This window comes from Nycticebus coucang, chromosome 13, assembly GCF_027406575.1.
Source record: "Nycticebus coucang isolate mNycCou1 chromosome 13, mNycCou1.pri, whole genome shotgun sequence".
Classification (NCBI taxonomy): Eukaryota; Metazoa; Chordata; class Mammalia; order Primates; family Lorisidae; genus Nycticebus; species Nycticebus coucang.
The window spans coordinates 9,742,721-9,760,932 of record NC_069792.1 but is presented as its reverse complement, the minus strand read 5'-3'; the positions used below and the strand labels follow the sequence as shown (position 1 = coordinate 9,760,932).

Here is an 18,212-nt window from a genome sequence, read left to right as displayed (position 1 = left end):
CCCTACAATTGCCATGAGAAATGTATTCAGCTAGATTAAAACTCTGGAAAATTTTACTAGAACCTTTGAAATCGGTTTGAGTTCAGCTTTTTGGAAAAAATAAAGCCACCTCATGGAAGGAGTCTTTATACCAGAGGAGGCCCTGCCTTTGAGGCAATTTTCTTCCATGCATCACAGTGAAATGGCAGCAGGATTATCTGAGGGTTTGAAGCGTCTTTGCCAAACCCACAATGCTGCTTGTGGTGACATCTGAAGGGTCATGTGTGTTTGATATGATGATGAAGAACCAGAGGTTGATAACTTGCCACAATGTCACTCTTGTCTTTACACAGTCCTACCCTGGTCCAAGCCTGGAAAGTGAAGACTTCAACATTCCGCCCATCACACCTCCTTCCCTCCCCGACCATGCGCTGGTGCACCTGAATGAAGTCGAATCTGGTTACCATTCCCTGTGTCACCCGATGAACCATAATGGCCTGCTACCATTTCACCCACAAAACATGGAGCTCCCTGAAATCACCGTCTCCAACATGCTGGGCCAGGACGCAGGGCTGCTGTCTAACTCCATTTCCGTGGTAAGAACCTGCTTACCTGTTGGTGACTGGGAATGAGGGGCACAGTAGTAACAGCATTCTGAAACTGTTAGCAAAGGGCACTGAATTCTCCATAGATCCTACACATTCCTAAAGCAACTTTTCATTCTACATTTAAGTAAAGACAAAATCAATTAATGACTTGTGTGATCTCTTGTATTTATAAGCCAAGGTACTAAATATCATTTGATACTGAATGTGTCCTAGACTTGGAATGGCTTATGGGCTTTCCGTAAAAAGGAATCATAAAAGATGCCACTTCTCACCTAGTGTAAGACTCCTCCCAACAAGTGAGATCCCCCCCCCCACATCTTCTGAACAGGAGCTACTGTTAACCTTGCTTCCACACCAACCCCCATATTTTCCACTCTCTCGTTCCACAAATTTTCACAAGAGAGCAAAAAAAATTTTTTTTCTTTTTTTACTTTGGAGAAATAATTCTGATGATCTAACATTTATCTCCATGAAAGTATTTCAGTTTATTGAGCCTGTTATAACTCTGAATCATCTAACAGTCTAAATTTCTCAAATTTATTGGAGATGTGGATCAACAAGAATACTAGCAAAAAAATCAAATTCTCAGTCCCAACCTGGGGAGTTTTTAACAAGTACTCCATACCTGAGAAACATTGGCTGATCATCAAAGCTTTCCTTCTGATTTTTATGTCATGTAAAACCTTAATAATTTATGTCTGTATCCCAGTAGTGAAAAAATATTTCAGTAGTACACAGCCAAGGGCAGAGCTTTTGACTGTGTGGTCACACTCTCTTCCTGGGTTAACACTGACTTCTAATTACCCCTTGGATTTCATTGTTCCGTCACTTAACAGTCTGGCTAACTCTCTTGTCACTTTCCTAAGTCACTGAATGGTGCTGTGATAGTCACAATGAATGAATTGATTAGCTTCCTCGTATTATGTTCTTGCTGATAAAAAACCGTTTAATATTATTGCTTATTTAAATCATTTACGACTATATCTCTAACTTGAGTGATTTCAAGGGGGTGTGTTCTGTTATTCGTGAACATAAGGGGGAGGTAAAGGAAAGTCAAAAGGAAACCCCAGCCTGGGTGCTGTGGCTCACAACCTTAATCCTAGCACTTGGAGAGGCTGAGGCAGGAGGATTGGTTGAGGCCATAAGTGAGGCCAGTGTGGGCAACATAGTAAGACCTCATCACTACAAAAAAAAAAAAAGAAAGAAAGAAAAGAAAAGAAAGAACAAAGAAAAATTAGCCAGGTCTGGTGGTGAGTGCTTGTTGCCCCAGCTACTTGGGATTCTAAGGCAGGAGGATTGCTTGAGCCCAGGAATTTGAAGTTGCAGTGAGCTATGTTGACATCACTGCACTCTAGCCCAGGCAGCAGGATGAGAGAGGTCTCAATTAAAAAGAAAAAAAAAAAAAAGAAACCCCAGTGTAGTTTCTATGGGAAATGAAGCCCAAAACCTAACGCAATAATAGCATGTAGAATTTCCCTAAAATCCGACAGCCGTGTGAGTGACCAAGTTGGGAGAACTCGTTGGCAGCCCTGGCAGGTGGCAGGAATCTCAGAGTGTTGCCCAGTTTGTAGATCATATTCTACCTCTGTAGATTTAGCCTGTGAGTATTAACTTTGTCTCCATAAAATAGTAAATGGATTTTTTAACCAATGTGCTAAATGTGTAACTCTGAAAAATGTGACCCTTCAATTTGAGAAATCATAAGCCTGTTCCTCTTTCCTGAGCCAAATCCTTCAGGCCCAGGTCATAAGCCTAATAAGGCATCCAGGTGCTGCCTTGTAGGGTGTCCTATTCCCTCCGAGGGAGAGGAAAGATTTATTCAATATACATATAAAATACAAGTTTTGTCCTCTATGCTACTTCTTTGTGGTGGGAATGAGAATTGGGCCACAGAAAGGATAATGAAACATTTGGTTGTACAGTAAATTCAAACCTGAGAACCCTTTCTCCTTCATAATATGTATCTTTTTCCTAGTCACATTTAGCTTTCATTAGCATTTCTAGAACCCTCCCTACGTCTCTCTTTCTCTCTAAAGATACTGCGCATTAACTGTGGGTCAAGGACGTTTCCAGCTTCGCCGCCCATGGCAAAGGGCACAGTCAGGACTGGCCTCGGTCACAGCCACGATGGTCCCTTACAGGCCCTTCCCCCACCCTACTTCTTCTTTAATTTTTTTTAATGTTTTTCTCTCTCAACCTACTAAGAAAAACTGGACTTAGGTATTTTTTCATCAATGAGATGTTACCCCAGAACTTTTAACCAGAGTAAAGGGGAGCAAATGCCCCTCTCTGGCCTGCCCTCCATGAATGGGGTTCTAATATCCCGTTCCAGTTCGTGAAGTTGAGTCTTACGGGGTTTTTCATAGGATGTCCTCCCTTCCCAGTGCCTCTCAAACCATCTTCTAAGCTACACATCTGCTTTCCCCTCTCATAATACTGGTCTTAGCATTTCATACATAAGCAAAAGGCAACTTCAAATGCTAGTGTCAGGGAAGCTTTGGGCGGCTTCCAGTAAAACTGTGTGTGATGATGGAACTCTCCTGTACCTTGTGCTGTCCGATAACTGTAGTCCCTGACAATTAAATACGGCCACGTTTTATTTTATTTTATTTTAATTACTTTACATTTAAGTAAACCACATGCACCTAGTGGCTACTATATTGGATAGTGTAGGTCTAGTTAATGATGTTGATTCTAGCATTAAATCTATATTAAACTCATTTTTTTCCCAAGCCATTGTGGTCTTAGAGAAAGTAGATTTGGAGATTAAATTTATTGTTCCTGTTTCAAGGCTTGAATGTCTGGCTGGATTCCAGGAAGCAGAGTTTGATACACTATAAAGTTGCAATAGGAATCTAATAAAGTTGGAAGAATCTGGAGCTATCCTTTGTCTGCTAATTCCTTTGAGAAACAAAGAGCCTCTTCATTTCTCGTTCTGCTCTCATGTGACTACAATGCCCTTCCTCGGTGTGTACATTTTGAGTGCTTACCGGGGTCTGCATGTTAGAAAGTTCTAATGATTAATAACACACAGCCGCTTCCTTCCATAGTTAAGGAGCACTTGGAGAGAGACAGCACAGTCACAGCCTAAGAGAAGGGTGACCCTGCGCTGTGCTGGCCGGAAACTCAGTAGGAATCCTGAACTCTGGTTTGGGTATGAAACTTGGTAGAAAAGACAGGATTGCAGTCAGGCCTTGAAGGACTGTTCTGATTTAGTTAAATAGAGAGGCAAGAAAAAGCATTTTAAAAACGAAAGAGAGAGAGAGAAAAGAAAAGGGAGGGATGCAGAGAGGGAACGAAGGAAGGAGAGAAAAGGAAGAAAGGAAAGGCTTGTTAGTGTTCAAAAATCAGGTTGGGTATTTTAAAATGGTAGATTTGACCAAAGACTTTGTAAAACAATTAAAAGACACTAGCTAGTCTTGATAGCATGGATTATAAGAAATTAAAGGGGAGGCTAAGAAGGGAGAATTGCTTGAGCTTAGGAGTTCAAGACTTGCCTGAGCAAGCGTGAGATCCCTGGCTCCTAAAAAAATGAAAAAACCCAGCGGGGCGCCATGGCAAGCACCTGTAATCCCAGCGGCTTTGGAGGCTGAGGCAGCAGGATGCCCACAGCCCGAGTCTGAGGTTACAGTGAGCTATGACGCCATTGCACTCTGCTCAGGGACTAGCTGGCCTTGATAGCACAGATTCTAAGAAACCATTGGCAGTCTTGACTCAAAGCAAAAACATTACGAAAGCAACGCTATAGGAAAACCCTTTCGGCAGCAGGGCCCCTGCAATGGTTAGAATCCAGAGTTGTGGAGGGCCCGTTTTCCCAACTCAGGTGAGAGGTGTTGGGAGCTGTAACTGTGTGGTAGTAGTAAGGATAGTAGGTTTTTAGGCCATTTTTGCATCATCCTCAAATACATGTGGATCGAAAGATGAACAGCCTTTCCTATTTCCATATTTTAAATTTAAAAAGCACTAAAGGATTATTTTGTTTGAAAGAAACTTTGAATATGAAATTTTCTCATCACATTTCCTCATGAACGCTTACTAAACCTCTTTCCTAGCAACTTTGCTCATGCCTATCATGATCACAAAATTTAGTACCTGAACTTTTGACAGATTTGGCAATTGCTGAAAGATATTTATAAACAGGGACAGTGAAGGCTATCCGTGTTCATACAGACAAGAAAATAACGCCTACAGTTATCAGGATGTAAATGTTGCCCACTGAGAAATTACAGTGTTCCTTCCAAGATCATCTTTCCAGGTCACCTACAACATGAGAACAACTATAATCAAAGCTAATGGCTATAGATTCTAAATAATGAATTTGCTGTGAATTTTGAAATCTATGAGTATAAGCCACTCTGGGTATGTGTGTGTGTATATATAATCGATTATTTCTAATTGTAATTTACAGAAGCTCTTCGATATTATGAAAGCTGAGCCTTTTGTTGTTAGACCTGTGATGGTATCTCTGTGTTAGCATTTTCACTTGACAGAACTTTAGTATTTGAATGGATCAAAGAGGTGAAAATATTTTAGTTCTTATCTAGATAAACATGTATATATTTTAGGTGTTCTGTGATATTTACTTTATATGCATTATTAGATGTTACATATCTGGTACTGTTTTATATACCATTTATCATATATACTTGTCATCTTTACTGAGATTATTATTTTAAAGATAAATGTTCTTACATCTTTGTTTCTTATCACCCCTGCCAACATAAGTCGTATACCAACTATAAGCATTTGCTACAAATGTTAGGTATACTATATACTATACATTAAAAATCAAAATCTTAGTAAGATATTAGCACCCCAGTTTTACAAATGGAGAATGGAGGTTCAGAGTGGTTAAGTGACTTGCTTCATGGCTCAGCCTATGAAAAGGCCAGCTTCTTTATCAGAAAAATAAGAATTGTAATAATCCTTCCCTTATGGGTTAAAGGAATATTTAAGAATTACATGCTATGCACAGTGGCTCATACCTGTAATCCTAGCACCCAAGGAGGCTGAAGGGAGAGGATCACATGTGCTTAGAAGTTCAAGATCAGCATGATTAGGAGCAAGACCCCATCTCTACAAAAATAGAAAAATTGGTTGGACCTGTTCCTCTGTCCTATAGTCCCAGCTACTCAGGAGGCTGAGGTGGGACAATCACTTGAGCCCAGGAGTTTGAGGTAGCGGTGAGCTATGAAGATGCCATAGCACTCTATCCCACCCTGGGCAACAAAATGAGACCCTGCCTCAAAAAAAAAAAGAAGTCTAGACCAGTGTCTCAGTATCTGGCACATAGGAATATGCATTGTAAATGGGAGAAGTTAGGATGTATGGGAGAGAAAACCTTCTGAAAGAGTTATTTATCCTTTAATCCTTAATCGTCTTTCCATTCTGTCGCAAAAGACTGCAATAAGCCTGTTTTTACCAACGGTCTTTATCATTGTGATTAAATTGATGTCTTTGGGCCAGACTGCCTCTGTTTAAATCCCAGTGCTGCCACTTCCCAGCCGTAGGACCTTGAGCAATTTATGTAACCCTCTTGTGCCTCAGTTTCCTTATCCATCAAATCGGTATAATAAGATTTAGTTCTATAATGTCGTAAGCATTAAAGTAGTCAATTCTATAATGTTCTAAAGTAGTGCCTGGCGCAAAATAGGTGCTAGATATAGTCAAAGAGAACCTCTTTCCCATACAAAATTCACCAGGAGAGGAAAGGGTGGAGTGTATGTAGGAAATCTGTATTGCTGTCTGGAATTTACCATAGACATGTACAGGGCGCAGCATATGTAGGATGAAAGTTCTTCCTTCCCAGATTTCCCGCCACTTTTTTTGCACATTCTTGCCTGTGCCATTTTACCTTCTTTTGGGACTCTGGCAACAACTTGGATTTCTGGCAGTTTGAAAAAGATTCCATTTTCTTAATGTCCTTCTTTTCCAAGAACAGTCTATAAAGCAGGGTAGAATTTCTATAAGTACTTAATTGAATAGGTGCCAATTCCTTGCAGTTGTCTAGGTCCAAGTTAAACAGCCATTCATGACCCAGTATGCAAGAGTTCTGTTTTTCTCTAAGCTCCCTTGAGTTACTTTGCTAGTTCATAATTGATTTGCCGGCACTTATCAGAGGGGAGTCTGGATAGAAAAGCACCAAAATGTGAATCCCGGAGAAGTTGTTAACCACGGGCAAATCACTGCACCATAAGGTGGGAGGAGGTGGGAGGAGATCGGTGGTCCGGACTGCATTTGTTGGGGACCCAGGTGGCAAAGGAATCAGCCAGCATGGCTTTACCCTTATTTGTTTGTTGTTGTTTGTTTTAGCTTTGCCCTTATTTGTTGTTTATTCATGTTTCTTATAAAGCTCCCTTGAACAAAGGATTCTCCTCCCACCCCCGCAAAAGTTGGAAAACTACAGGACTAGTTGATCTCTGCTGTCCTTTTCAGAGCTAGCATTATCCTGTGACTTGCTTCCCTCCTAGCAACCACACAACTCTGATCCAGACTTCGGGGTTCACGCGACCTGTCACATTTCTTATTTAGTCATTTTTCTTGCCACCCTCGCTTGGGTTTTCTCAGTGTTTTAACTGTTTCCCCTTCCATGGTGAATCCGTTATTAAGATATTTGAATCTACTGAACAGATCATGCCTTCTGGGTGGAAAAACGTTACCCAGCCATTAAAAAGATAGTGAGGCTGCTTTGTGTGGGTGGGTGGTGTTTTCATGTCACTTAAAAGAAACTACTAAACTATTTTGGGAGGAGGGTAGAATAAGAAAATGCCCGTGTTAAGTATTCATGGCTGAAGAAAAATCCTTTGATTCCTACAAACTGAAATCAAGAGGTTCTCTTCTCTGTCTCCCCACTCTGCCGCATTCACTGCTGGGTTTAATCATGGATTGGTAGCCGGGAAAATGCAACCTTGTATAAAGTCATCCAAGCCTCTCTGCCTTGGCCTATATGTGCTGATTGCTTGTTCTTTGTGCAGTCAACAGAAGCTCTTTCATACAAAGAAAAACCGTGCAAAGTTTTAGAATAGCCTTGAAGAAAGGATTCATTTAGAACCTGGGCTTTTTGTAGAGTGTAGTTCCTAATGACACATTATAGAAAATTTACAATGAAAAAAGCAACAAAGGCGATTTCAATTTCTTTGAATGCTTCAAATTTCCAGTTCTGGAGTTTAAAATGGAAAAAAAAAAGATGTTAAAAGGCAATAAAATTGGGGGGTTTATTTCCCAAATGCCTTTTTTTCCAGGCAACAAAAGCAAGCATAGTGTATATACTCAGATTTATTGTCGTGTTCAGCATTCGGTCATGGCACACTTTGCATTCAAAGGCCACTGTACAACTGTTTTGACAACCATCACTTTCATAGGTGCTATATGGGCTTCCTGAAACTGAAGCAGGCGTGTTCCTTTGGGCATATAGGGAGTGCCGCACATCAAGGAGTTCAGATGTATTAGAGCAGCGTGAATTTCCAATATGTTGCCGTTATGGAAAAGACCACTGGCATATTGAATAATGCCGTTTTCAAAGCCAACAGAAAAACGTGATGACAGACAATTGAATTGTTGTTTTTAAAATAAGTATTTTCAAAATCTTGAGGTATTTTATTTCATGTAATGCATAAAGTTTGTAACAATGGACTGGAGGTAATCATCATTCAGGACACACAGGAGCAGACAGTATCAGCTTATTTAGTGATGGAATAATACCCTGTTTCCCCGAAAATAAGACATCCTCTGAAAATAAGACCTACTTACAGGAAAGATAAGACGTCCCCTGAAAATAAGACCTAGCGCATCTTTGGGAGCACACCTTAAAATAAGACACTGTTTTATTTTCGGGGAAACTGGGTAGAAGCATTAATTTTTTTTTTGTTTTTTTTTGGAGACAGAGTCTCACTTTGTCACCCTGGGTAGAGTGCCATGGCCTCATCATAGCTCACACCAACCTCAAACTCAATGGATTCAAGTGATCCTCCTGCTTCAGCCTCCCAAGTAGCTGGGACTACAGGCACCTTCCAGGATCCCTAGATTCTTTTTCTACTTTTTAGTTGAGACAGAGTCTTGCTCTTGCTTGGGCTGGTCTCGAATCCTGAGCTCAGGAGATCCACCTGCCTCTGCCTCCCAGAGTGCTCAGAGTACAGGTGTGAGCCACTGTGCCCAGCCAGAAGCATTACTTTAAAAAGGGAATAGCTGTCCTAGTGGCTTCTTATTAAAAAAAGAAGCAATAAAAAATAATTTTGCCACTTATGAAGAACAATTATTTAGCATTATGCCACAGTTCATTAAATGTGTAGCAATTACAATCCCCCCCATTGTCTTTTATCCTTTTTTGAATATTGCAAAACAGGAGATTAGACTACTTTAATATTATGAAGAAATGGGCTGTTTTTTTCTTCTTATTTTTGGCCATAAATGTGTGAGGTTTCCTTTGACAAATTCCTAATAAGGCAAAAAATAATTGTTGTTTGTGGTTAGTTGTTAAACTCTGCTTAAGTCTTTTCTTTGCTCAAAAGAGATCACTTTGAATGTGCTATTGATGAGTAATTCAATGAACTCAGTATGTTAATGATTTGGGGCAGTCTTTTCGAGCTATAAAAAAATATTATTCCAAACTAAAGTTCTCCTTAAGAGTGTTCAGGAAAGTAGCCAATTTAAAAATAACACTTCCTTTACGATGCCAAGTAATCAAACTCAAAATTCACTTGGTATATAGACTGACTGTACTTTTTCTTCAGCCTTAGAGTTTGTATGAATCTGTGCCTCACCCATGTATAAAATAAGGCAAAAGGCTATGAAATCAGTTATATAATCTGCTGTGAACGAACTCTTGGAGTTATTTAGTCCAGTCTCTTCCAGTTTAGGTAGAAGTAGACCTTAAACTCTGTAAGATAGGTGGTTTTCTAGCTAAGAGCCAAGATTCCACAACTTTCCTTGGTAGCCTGTTTGTGTTTAATTAACCTTGTAACATGAAGTTAAATTGCAGTAAGAGATTTAGATTCCTTCCAGGAAGTTCCTAATTAAAGTTAAACCAAAATCTTTTGCTGCCATTTTAGCCTAGTCCGTCTGCTTCAGCCATCCGAATGCTTGGAGAACAGTTGATTTCAAATATTTGACATTTATTAAGTCAGTCCTGCAGTTGTGTTTAACCTGGCCCAAATAACCCCAATTCCTTTAACCTTTGCTCAAAGGTGGTTATTTTTCAACTTTTAAATCAAGTTAGCTTTTTTTTTTTTTTTTGACATTTATGATCTTAAGGAATGTCAACCACAATGGAAGGCAGAGCTCCAGAGCCTGAGATGCAGATTAATTTCTGAATTTTTCAAATTATTTTCTGGCCCTATGTGGGCATTTCCGAATAGGAGCTTTAACAGCATCATTGATTGCAAACATACTGACTTTTTGACTCATTGATTCCCCCTAAAGTATGTTTCTTGTTGTACTGGTATACAGCCAGCAGTTCCCATCTCGTATTTGTGGAATTTATTTCACATCCTAAAGGCAAACATCTGGGAAGGCCATCATGGTAATGCTCTTCAAGATTTTCTTCTGACTGGGTATCCGTTATTTAAATAGTGCTTAGCAAACTAAAAGAGAGAGAAAAATATATAGTAGTTATATACACACAACTGTCTTTGGACAAACAGATTCTAAGTAGGCCCATAAATGAGAATTTCCAGGTCCTAGCCATGAACTTATGGTGACTTGCTACTGCCTCAAAATTGCTAGAGAAATGTTTCCTGAAGTGTTGAGGGGGGCGTTTGGGAAAGACGGCACAGAGCCGCATAAAAAAGAGGTGGGACCAGGAAGAAGAAATAAATAGTAAATAATGACAGAACCTTGTGCACAAGGGCAGTGGTGTGGGTGGAGGCTCTGTCCTGCCAGGGACAGGGCAGAGAGGGGCCTTGTGCGTGGTCCTGCAGCACCCCTTCTGGGGCTGGGCTCTCTGCTCATTGCTTGTCTTCCTCAGGTAAGGTCCAGTGAGGGTTCCGTCCTCACCCCTACCCTAAATAATGAGGGTGCTTGTGTATCAAGCATGGCTTTCTCCATCCCTCCTTCACCACCTAGCATTAGCTGTCAGGACCTGCCCTCCCGTGGAGAGGAGCGTTTCTTGCTTTCTCTCTGCCTCATATTCTCATTACAGAAAAGAGGACCTAAGAGCCCCGAGAGCTTACCGGGTTCTGTTGCCCAGAGAGCTTCCTGCAGATATCACTGATAACAACGCCCAGCTCCTGGCAAGAACCCAATAACTCTGTTCAATGAAGGCACCTATTTGTCCCCACTAGAAACCTTAATATTGTCCTCAGACAGGCCCAGGATCATTAGTGCTCTTTGTGCTGACACTTCTAAGCAGCAAGTCTTCCAGAGCACTATAAATGTTGTAATTTTTTTAAAAAAGTATAATATCATGCATCATGGGGTCTAAATACATTTACCCTGGTATAATAATTTCAATGTAACTCAATGAATTTGAATCTTAAACATACATCTCATCTTTGTAGTCTTAATACTTAATCAATTTACTACTAATTATTCCTAACCTTGTCTCACTATTAAATTGATGCGTTTGATAAGTGATTACATTTGAGCCTCCTTTTTAGCTGAATACATTTTATTTTCTCCCTAGTACTTTTTTTTATGGAGGAAAAACCTATCAATAAAGTTACGTGGCTTCTAAAGGAACGCAGTCTCTGCCTCCTCCTCGTGGGGGGAGGTAGCAATATGGAGAATTAATGTATATTAAATATTTGCCCATATGACGAGTGGTATTTTTTTATTACAAGATGATTTTATCTCGACTTGCCATCTTTGACTTTCTGTTTGCTTGATTTGTACAAGTTTTTTATTAACATTAAAATGTGGCATGATAAGCCCATTTCATCATGGACTAACAGGAGATTAGTCTACAGTGCTTTTCAGAAGAACAATGAACCAATCTCGTTTCCAGATACCACTTCCTTCATTATTCATTAACCATTCTTATCTAGAGCATATGGAAAAGTTTTAAGAGCAGGTTTGGGTTCTATATTGCTTTTTTTTCTTTTTCCGTTTCAGTTTTTTGAAAGTTCCACATTGTCTTCTGTGGACAAGCATGACCTACAGCAACATAATATTATTTGTCCTTTTACATTAGCCATTTATAGACTTCTCTTTGCCAGCAGCAACACACCCCACACGAGAGAAAAAGTAGAAAATGCTGCAGGGTCCGTGGCCTTGGTTACCATCATTAAAATATTAGATTTGACTGTCCTTTTGGAAAGGATCATTTAAAATATCAGAAGTATCATAATCCTCCAGAAATCAGATTTTTTTCCCTTCACCTAATATATGTACTTAACATTTTGATAAATATATAATCACAAAGTTGATAGTTGAACTTCTCTGAATTTAATGGGTTGTATAAATTCCCTAAAGAGCGGTTCTCAACCTGTGGGTCGCGACACACAGGAACTGTATTAAAGAGCTGTGGCATTAGGAGGGTTGAAAACCACTGCCTTAGAGAAATAGGACAGATAGAGAATTACACTCCTTTTTACAATTCGGGGTAGCGTTTCTATTTGTGATAGGTGAGAAGCTTTCTCCAAATGTGTGATTCAAAAGCGTTTTTTCAACATTTAGGGAATTTTGTTGTCTTTAATCATGATCTTGATTGTCTTTAATAAAACAATGATCCAACCCCCCAAAGATATTACACTATTAAATGTTTTCATATTTTTTATATCCATTGTATATTTAATCACATTCTCTGCTAACCAGCAAACATAACTAATGGTTTACCCAATTGAGATAGGATCGTGCTTCATACAGTGTGAAACTTGCATATGCTATGGATGAAAACTGTGCTCTCTGCGGTTCTGAAGGTGTTGGATTCATACAAGTTATTGTTGGTAAAGACACTGTGTTATTAAGACTATCAAAAGGCAAACACAATTATTAGCATTTTGGAGTACTTTCTTTCTATCGTAAGGTATTCATATAGTACTTGAAAATTTAACAGAAAAATGAAAATAGTCAAGCTCTGACCACAGAACTGTTATTTATATAGAATAAAAGTATGCTATTTGAATACTATAATGTAGTTTTCTGTCTCTTTACAAAAATATATGCAGTCGAAGATTCATGCATTGGTTGTTTTTGTATGTCTGGGACTGTTAGCCCCTTGTCTTTAGTATTAAAATGGGACCATGAAGTCATGGCTGACGGTATCAGTGGCCCCCAGTGGCACTTTCCCCACTGAGCAGGTGCAGAGTGAGACTGGTGAACAGCTACTGTGTTACGTGGGGTATGTTCTTGTGTGTATTTTTGCTTTCCCCAAGCAACTTCCTTTGTCATTTCTGATTTCGGTAGTGTAGGAGGCAGCCTACATTTCCCAGCAAATAGCAGACTTCCAGCCTTCTCTGTGGCTGTCTTTCGCTGTAACTTCTCCCCCACTCATTAGACATTTTGGGGGTGTCTTCATAGAACCCCAGATCTGCTAGGTGGTATGTTATATAGTGCATGTTAGAATCCAAGAGCTGACAATTCACTGGGAAGAAGAGTTGTGTATATGAAATATGGAAAAAGTATAAAACTATGGAAGATCAAATTCTTAAATAAGAAACATTCCATAAATTGTCCCGGCAGTCTTGTAGCCACCTGAAGACCCTTACCAGTGACATCGGGCCTTGAGCAGTAGGAGTGATGGGTATACCCTGCACTTGAACACTGGTGGCCTCTCACAATGAAATTTTTTATACAGTGTGTTACTGACATAATTTTCAAAGCAATGCCTTGTTACTCATATCCCTTTAAAATGTTGGCATTTAGCCGCAACGGCTCATGCCTGTAATCCCAGTGCTAAGATGGGAGGATCACTTGAGGCCAGGAGTTCAAAAGATCAGGCTGGGCAACATAGTGAAACCCTGTCTCTACAAAATATTATAAAAATTAGCCAGACATGGTGGTACATGTCCATAATGCCAGCTACTTGAGATGCGGAGGCAGGAGGACTGTTTGAGCCCAGCAGTTCGAGGATACAGTGAGCTATGACCATGCTACTTCTCTCCAGCCTGGGCAACAGAGCAAGACCTTGTCTCTAAAAAGGAAAGAAGAAAAAGAAAAAAAATTAAAAACATAATAGACAAAAAATTTTTTGTGGTTTAAAAAACAGGATGCCTAAGCGTAGGGTTTGGGTTAAACATAAGTTCTCTTCTAACTGTGGTGTTCATGGTGGGAGGGGTCCCGGTGGACCCAGGGACCTGGTCTGAGGCCATGAACGGAGCATATTTGGGTGGGAAATGGGGTGATGCTTCTCGAAAGTGGAGAGCACTCTGGCAGGGAAAGAGAGAAGCTAAACTGTGCCTCGTGTGTTCTCACATCATTCTCTAATGATTGTATGGAAAAAAATGAAAAATGTGAAAGCGTTCCAAAAAGCACAGGCAAAGTAAGCAGGAAAAAAGTGACTCTATTACACATATTCCTGAAGAGGCCAGAGAAGGAAGAAATTAGGAATTAAATCCCCTTCGGCAATTTATCAAAACGTTGAGGAAAATACTAATGAGAAAATAGCGAACACCTTTTGGGAGACAAATGCACGTAACTCTGAATCCTGGATCACAAGAGAGTTTCCTTGGGCACCTCAGTGACAACTTTATGATGCTTTTATGATGCATAAAATAGTGGATTCTCCACATTGCCATGTGCTGGGTAAACACCTCCATGAATGGGGCAGCAGGTGGACAGAGGGGGAAAGACTCACCCAAAGGGCTCTGGTCTGAGTTGTGAGGGTGATGCCACTCAGACATAAAATGTCTGAGATGAGAAAGAATTATGTCCACGAGGTAGCAAACAAAAGTTTTGGCAAGGAATAAACTAGTCGTGACTCCTTGGCTTTGACAGTCTTTGAGCCTTTATGAGAATAATCCTGCAGACAGTTACCAGGGAGCTTCCTTTCAAACCCTCCCTACTTCTGTTAGTGTGTGTATCTATTTTATATATATGGGGGTGGGAGCAGAATATATTGTACAATTTGGAAATCTCTCTTTATATTTCATCACTTTCGTATGTCAGTGGAAAATGAACGTCTTTACCTGAAGGCCAAAGCTGCATATTTACCTGAAGTAGCAAGATGTGTGAGGCCCAGAGGTCTGTGACTATCTGTGACTCATTAGCTTGCATTCCATTTTCTATTTGTAGACTCTTTGCGGTACAAAGAGTCTTTCTGGTTGGTTCTTTTATCCGAAGAATCTTTCTTTGGAGCTTCATGGAGCCTGGAAGATTTGAAAATGGATTCTAAAACCAAACCCCAGAATTTGTATATGTCTTATACTCTCATACACTCCTATGCACAGGCCTGAGTCTTGAGACAGTTAGGCTTGGGCACCTGCTGTAGGTAGTGGGGAGTGCATCATTCTAACCAGCAGGGAACTAGTAATAATTGGGCCTAGAACCAGGACCGTCCTGAGGGAGCTGGAACCCAGAACCCAATAACTGTATGTGGCGCCCTGTATATGTTGGTGGTGGGGATACAAAAATTAATATAGGAATAATTCCCACCCTCAAGTGTCTAGTAAAACAAATGAAATATATATTCAAACTGTCATGCAACAGGGTAGGCATAGTGGCTCAATCCTAGCACTCTGGGAGGCCGAGGCAGGTGGATCTCCTGAGCTCAGGAATTTGAGAGCAGCCTGAGCAAGAGTGAGACTCCCATTTCCATCAAAAAGCAACAAAATTAGCCAGGCATCATGGTGGGCACCTGTCATCCCAGCTACTTGGGAGGCTGAGGCAGGAGGATCGCTTGAGCCCAGGAGTTTAAGATTGCTGTGAGCTATGATGATGCCATGGTACTCTACCCAGGGCAATGAAGTGAGACTCTGTCTCTAAATAAATAAATATTCTATTAAAAAACTAGTTAAAAACAAAAAAAGTCATGCAACAGTTTAAAGCGTGGTGCTTACTATAACAAAGTTATAAATTGAAACAAGGACTCAGGGAAAGGTACCTGATGAATGGAGGTAGCATTTGAACAGGATCGTAAAATATGGTTTGATTAATGACCCAGAGTCTCCCTGGGACTCGTGACGGGAGAGCCACTTCCCACCTCAGAACCTGGGACTCATCACATTCGTCTTTTTCTTACTCTAAATATTCCGTTTATGATCAAGTCTCAACCAATATACCTCCAAAATATATGTGGCATCTGCTGTCATTGTTTTCCTCCTTCACTGCTCCCACCTAGTCTGAAGCACCATCCCTTTTTGGCTTATAGCCGTGGTCTCCTCTCCTAGCTCTGTCCTGCTGCAATGAATTCTTCCCATGAGAGTCAGTGTGATCGTTTTAGAATACATTAGATGGGCCACCCTTCAGGGCCTCCCCACAGCGCCTCTGATAAAAGGGGGGGGGGCATGTTTCTTAAGATGACATTTAGGCTCCTCTGAGATCTCTGACTGTGCTTCACACTCATTTGCCCCTCACTGAGCTACAAACTGTTTTTCTGTCTCCTGCCTCCCACCCAGTGGCCTTTGGGCTGACTCTTCCCTCTGTTGGGAGCTCTGTTGCCCCAGCTCTTCACATTCAGTTCTCAGATCAAATGTCACATCTTGGAAACACTGGTCTAAGTGGCACATCAACCCTGGCCTGCTGCTCACATCTCACTCATCACATCCCCTGCCTTACGAAATGAGTTGGCACTCAGTGCACACAGTGAGGAGGAAATGAATGAATACCAGCCACAGGGAGCACGGTGACTCTCAAAATGATCTAGGGTGTTTCCTTAGTTGGTTGTGTGCCTCCTGCTAGACTGGAAGCTTCGGGAGGTGTCAAGGGGGACCCGTGTGTCTCACCTGCTGTGTCCCACACCTAGAGACATCCTAGAGGCATGCACGTGGTATTTGTTGAATGACATATATATTTGGTGTTGTAGTTATGATAGATTAAAGAACTTAAAAAACTGACCCCTGTGGGAAAGTTCACTCTTCCTGTTCCACAAAGGAATCCTTGGTATATCGGGGGGATGTGTGTATACATGCGTGCCCATTTCACACAAACACATGCTCTTAACTGTGCAAACAAGCTGACTTATTGTGTTAATGTATGTTTTATATCTTGTCTTTTCCTTCTCCTGCCCCATCTTCCTAAACTTCAATCCCGGGGATGTAAAATTAGTAAAATCCATGGTCAAGACCATCTCAAGAAAGCACACGTATGTGACAGAGACACCAGGGAGACTGGCTTATCTGCTGGAGTGTCCCTTTGTTAATCTACGCTCGTGAAGCATCTTCATTTAGGAAGAGCCTAAACTAAGAACGGCTGTTGTTCTCTGCGCAAATGCCTCGTTGGGCTGTCATTCCACAGAGAGGAAAATTTAGGACCGACACAGTAACACACACTTGTTTCCACCCCCATGTGCCTGATTTTTAGTCCCTTAAAATAATAAAATTTTGGAATGTGAAGAAAATATAACATTATCATAATGAAAGATATGTAGTTGTTTGGACTTACAGCACACTTTGGAAGGATATACATTAAGATAAAAATGTATCTACTAACATGGCTGAGGAAACTGAAAGCATAACTTCTTACAGAGATTTTAAGAGTCCAGAAGATATTTAGGAAGTCCTTTAATCGCCTAGTTTGTAAGAAACAATTACGAAGACTTCAGTTTTGATGAGATCTGGTTCATTGGCAGTGATTTGCATAAGTATTTATAAAATCTATGCAGAAGATCAGAAAAGAGTTTGGGGTCTTTTCGTTTTTTTCCTCATTTCTGCCTGTAGGAATCTAGTCAAGGAAAGAATGCTTACTGGGTAGTAAAATGTTAGAGATGCTGAGACTGTAGCTGAAAGATCCTGGTAAGTCACTAATTTACATGGGCCTTAACATGAAATGTATTCTGATTTTCTTTTTAGGTTATAGCATTCTATAATTACAGGTAAGGACGTGGGCTTTGAGAAACTGTCATATAGATATCTGTGTTAAAGAGCTGTTTTTGAAATTTGGATGCCAGCCATTCCTATCAAGATTGGGATAGAATTGGATATTTCCTTGAACTTGTTTACAGACCTTTATGCAACTTGATTTGTTGCTTTTGTGTTTTGTTGAGACAGAGTCTCACTCTGTTGCCCTGGGTAGAGTGCTATGGTGTCATAGCTCAGGGCAACCTCAAATTCCTGGGCTCAAGGGATGCTCTTGCCTCAGCCTCCTGAGTAGCTGGAGCTACAAGCACCTGCCACAACACCTGGCTATTTTTTTAGAGACTGGGTCTCGTTTTTTCCCAGGCTGGTCTTGAACTCCTGAGCTCAAGGAATCCACCTGCCTCAGCCTCCCAGAGAGGTCGAACTGCAGGTGGGAGCCACCACCCACAGCCTTCTTATTTCATTCCTTATGTCAATGGATTGGTAATGAAATTTCAGAAACAACCAGGTATGTTATTTAAAGTATAAACAAATTTTAACAAACTAAATAATAGCTTGCACGTCTTTAAGAGATGCTGAGCAAGCTTCAGCTTTCAGGCTGAATTTTCCTTTTGACATTCTGTATGATGTGACCCTCTAATAAATGACATCTCAAGTTATATCTTTCCCTTCTTGACTCTTTGTCTCCACACAAGGCAGGGGATGTCCTAATAAATGATTGGATAAAATGTAATCGACC

General features: G+C 40.6%; 1 protein-coding gene across 1 annotated transcript in view; it reads left to right on the top strand.

Moving 5' to 3' along the window:
- The window catches only part of TOX (thymocyte selection associated high mobility group box), a 317,136-nt gene that overhangs the window by 172,684 nt on the left and 126,240 nt on the right, over positions 1-18,212 (top strand). The window contains exon 3 of the mRNA XM_053559342.1: positions 333-575. Within this exon, the coding sequence (XP_053415317.1) occupies positions 333-575 (243 nt within the window). The remainder of the gene's footprint in view (positions 1-332; positions 576-18,212) is intronic.